The sequence below is a fragment of the Mytilus edulis genome, chromosome 11 (assembly GCF_963676685.1).
Source record: "Mytilus edulis chromosome 11, xbMytEdul2.2, whole genome shotgun sequence".
Classification (NCBI taxonomy): Eukaryota; Metazoa; Mollusca; class Bivalvia; order Mytilida; family Mytilidae; genus Mytilus; species Mytilus edulis.
In genome coordinates this window covers 37,839,326-37,842,439 of record NC_092354.1, presented here as the reverse complement: position 1 = coordinate 37,842,439, position 3,114 = coordinate 37,839,326, and the positions used below count along the sequence as shown (strand labels likewise).

The 3,114-nt window shown below is 34.2% G+C and overlaps 1 protein-coding gene across 1 annotated transcript; it reads left to right on the top strand.

Moving 5' to 3' along the window:
- The first annotated feature begins 720 nt into the window (after positions 1–720).
- Positions 721–2,262, top strand: LOC139494234 (uncharacterized). The gene has a single exon (XM_071282403.1). The coding sequence runs from the start codon at positions 721–723 to the stop codon at positions 2,260–2,262; it is 1,542 nt and encodes a 513-aa protein (XP_071138504.1).
- Positions 2,263–3,114: the final 852 nt, after the last annotated feature.

Below are 3,114 nucleotides of genomic sequence, written 5' to 3'. Positions count from 1 at the left end.
TGCAATATTCTGAAAATAATTAAGACCAGATGTTATGAGAGTGACCAGCTTCTTGTATTGGAGAAAGTATCACAGACATTTACTTCAAGTGAAATGTTAAAAGAACTACCAAAAGAGTGTAATTTTGTGTTGCCACTAAAAAGCCAAAAAGAGAAAAGTTCAGAAGACACCTGAAAAAAATCCAACGGATACCATTTACCAAAAAGAGCAAGCTACAATGGTCAGGTAAAGTATTGCTGCTCAAAGGAGAAGATCATTATACTTGAAGGAGGGAGTAACCAAACTCATAGGCCTGTATTTCCTTTTTGTTTGAATATCAATTAAAGCTAAGAGATGACACTGACGAGTTACTGGATATAACAAACCAAGTGACCATTAATGTTTTTCAATGTTAAATGCTAGCTAGCTCAATTTCCGTTATTGCTGTGCGACATTACAATTCTAGAATACACTCTCTAAACTGCTTGTATAATAGTTAACTGCACCTCTCCATACTATTAACGACAATATTTATTTCAAATTACCTGCGTGACAAATTTATAGACGGGTTTATCCAAGTCTTATCTCAAAAACATGTGCGCTGCCATTAAGAGGTCACGTGGTGCGTCGGCCATAGCACTCGTGAATGATAACGCACGTGCAATCAATAACCTATATAGTCTATATAATTATCGGTCATTTATAACGTTTTTGTTCCACATATTTCATGTTTATATGACCATGGCAAGTAACGAAAAATATAGGAAAGGGGGAGGAAATTCTTGTGCTGTTAATGGATGTTCTAATAATCGTCGTAAATTAAATGATTGGAACGTATCAATTTGTGAATTACACGGACAAAATCACGAAGACTGTTCTTGTTTGGTTCCATTTAAACTACATGTTATGCCCGCTAATGAGACAAAACGATTTCAGTGGATAAAAGCTTTAAACAGAAAAACACTTCCAAAGCAAGTATTCGTATGCTCGAATCACTTTCTAGACGGAGCTCCGACGGAACAAAATCCTTTTCCAAAATTAAATCTTGGGTATGAATGCCAGACAACCCCCGGTAGACGTAAACTGTCGAGACAAGAACCAGAGAGTAGAAAAAGAAAACGTTTACTGGAAGAAAGCAGTAGTACCGAGACGTGTGTTAACATTAGTCAGACTGAAGGGGGACCGTCTAGTTCTGAACTGCTTCCAGAAGCTTTTTGTGATTTTAATGTGGTTAATCCACCTACGGCATCAGTTGGAACACAATATGTCGATTCTGATTATATGATTTCACAGGATCACATGTATTCAAAACCCTGGTCGGACACACAAAATACCTTTACTCAAACGAATACGGCGTTGACTGAAGAGAAGGGGGTTCAAGTTAAAATTGAAAGTAGCGCTATGTCCGCAAAAATAAGTATAGTAACGGACAGTGACTCTTTGTTATATACTGGTGTAAGTAAAGAAGTGTTCTTTACGTTAGCAGAGGTTTTGTCAGAAGTAAATACATTTAAATTTCAACTTGAAGTCGCCGACCAGTTACTACTTGTGTTGATGAAACTTAAACTAAACTTGTTGTTTGATGACTTAGCTCGTAGATTTGGAATTTCTAAAAGTTTAGCTAGTAAAATGTTTAATGCTTGGATGCCAGTCCTTGCAGAAAAACTTAAGGACTTAGTTGCATGGTTGCCGAGGGAAACAATTCGAGCATGTTGTCCCGAATCTTTCCGAGAAAATTACCCTCGCACCACTGTAATAATAGACTGTGCCGAAACATTTATACAACGACCTACGAACTTGAAAACTAGAAGTGAAACTTTCAGTAATTACAAGTCGCACAATACCGCAAAATATTTAGTTGGAATATCTCCACATGGACAAATCATGTTTATTTCCAAAGCTTTTGGCGGCAGAGCTAGTGACAAGTTTATCGTGGAAAAGAGTGGATTTTTAAACTATTTATTGCCGGGAGACGAAGTAATGGCAGATCGTGGATTTACAATTGAAGATTTTCTTTTTCCTCGTCGTGTAAAATTAAACATTCCTGCATTTACAAAATGCAAACCCCAGCTTTCGAATGAAGATGTCACAACTACTAGACGTATTGCACATGTACGAATACATGTAGAGCGTGCTATTCGTAGACTGAAAGTGTTTAAAGTTTTAAGTGGAACTGTACCAGTTTCGTCTTTAAAGAACTTTGATGACATTCTTATTGTTTGTTCCGCATTGGTGAATTTGAGATCAGATTTAATACGGGATGTCAATGTAGATACGGATTGAATGTAATAATTACTTGTAAATTGTATTTTTTGTCCTTCATTTTTAAATTTTTTTATTACATTTTTATTCAACCTTCAGGTAGTTTTATTTTGATTAATTGATTTCCATTATAATCATGATAATGGTTGTTATGAACAATGTGAAAGATAGTTGTATACTAAATTATATATATTTATTGGTAATAATAAATCTGTTCATTACTTTTTATTATTAAATTTAATTGTATCGAAATATAAGCATCTGGACTAATCAAAGTAGGAATTACCAGTCTCCTGAAGTGAACTCCTGGGGTAATACATATTTATTACATAACAAGCAATTACGTTAACATGTGAAGGTAAACAAGTCAACACTGTTCGTCTTTCCAACTGTGATTAGCCCTAGTAAATTACACACATGTCTATGAAGTCTTCTTGTCCAAACATCAACATTGCATACCAATATGTTATCTCATTAATATGAGATAATTATCAAACTTAAGAATTGTTTTTCAGACCCAGTATTTACTACATTTAATTATATATAACCATACATTTAATTCAAAATGTCATTTATCAGGTTTATTAAGTGTGTGGTTTTGCATGCACTTTTACTAAACATGCTAAACAATGACCTAGTGTTTAATGTCCAGTGGTAAATATTACATGAATATTACGATGAGAATATGATACATTCCTTGTACTATTAACCAGTTGAGCTAAGTAAATCAGTGGTTGTCATTGGTTCATGTCTGTCATATTTGGTTTTTGTAGATTATTTTGTGATAAATAAGGCTGTTAGTTTTCTCAATTGAATATATTTTTTTCATAAATAAAATTTGTTCATGTTTGGGCCTTTCATTTACAATGTACA

Coding starts and splice junctions, on each gene's coding strand:
- LOC139494234 (XM_071282403.1), top strand. CDS start 721: ATGGCAAGTAACGAAAAATATAGGAAAGGGGGAGGAAATTCTTGTGCT.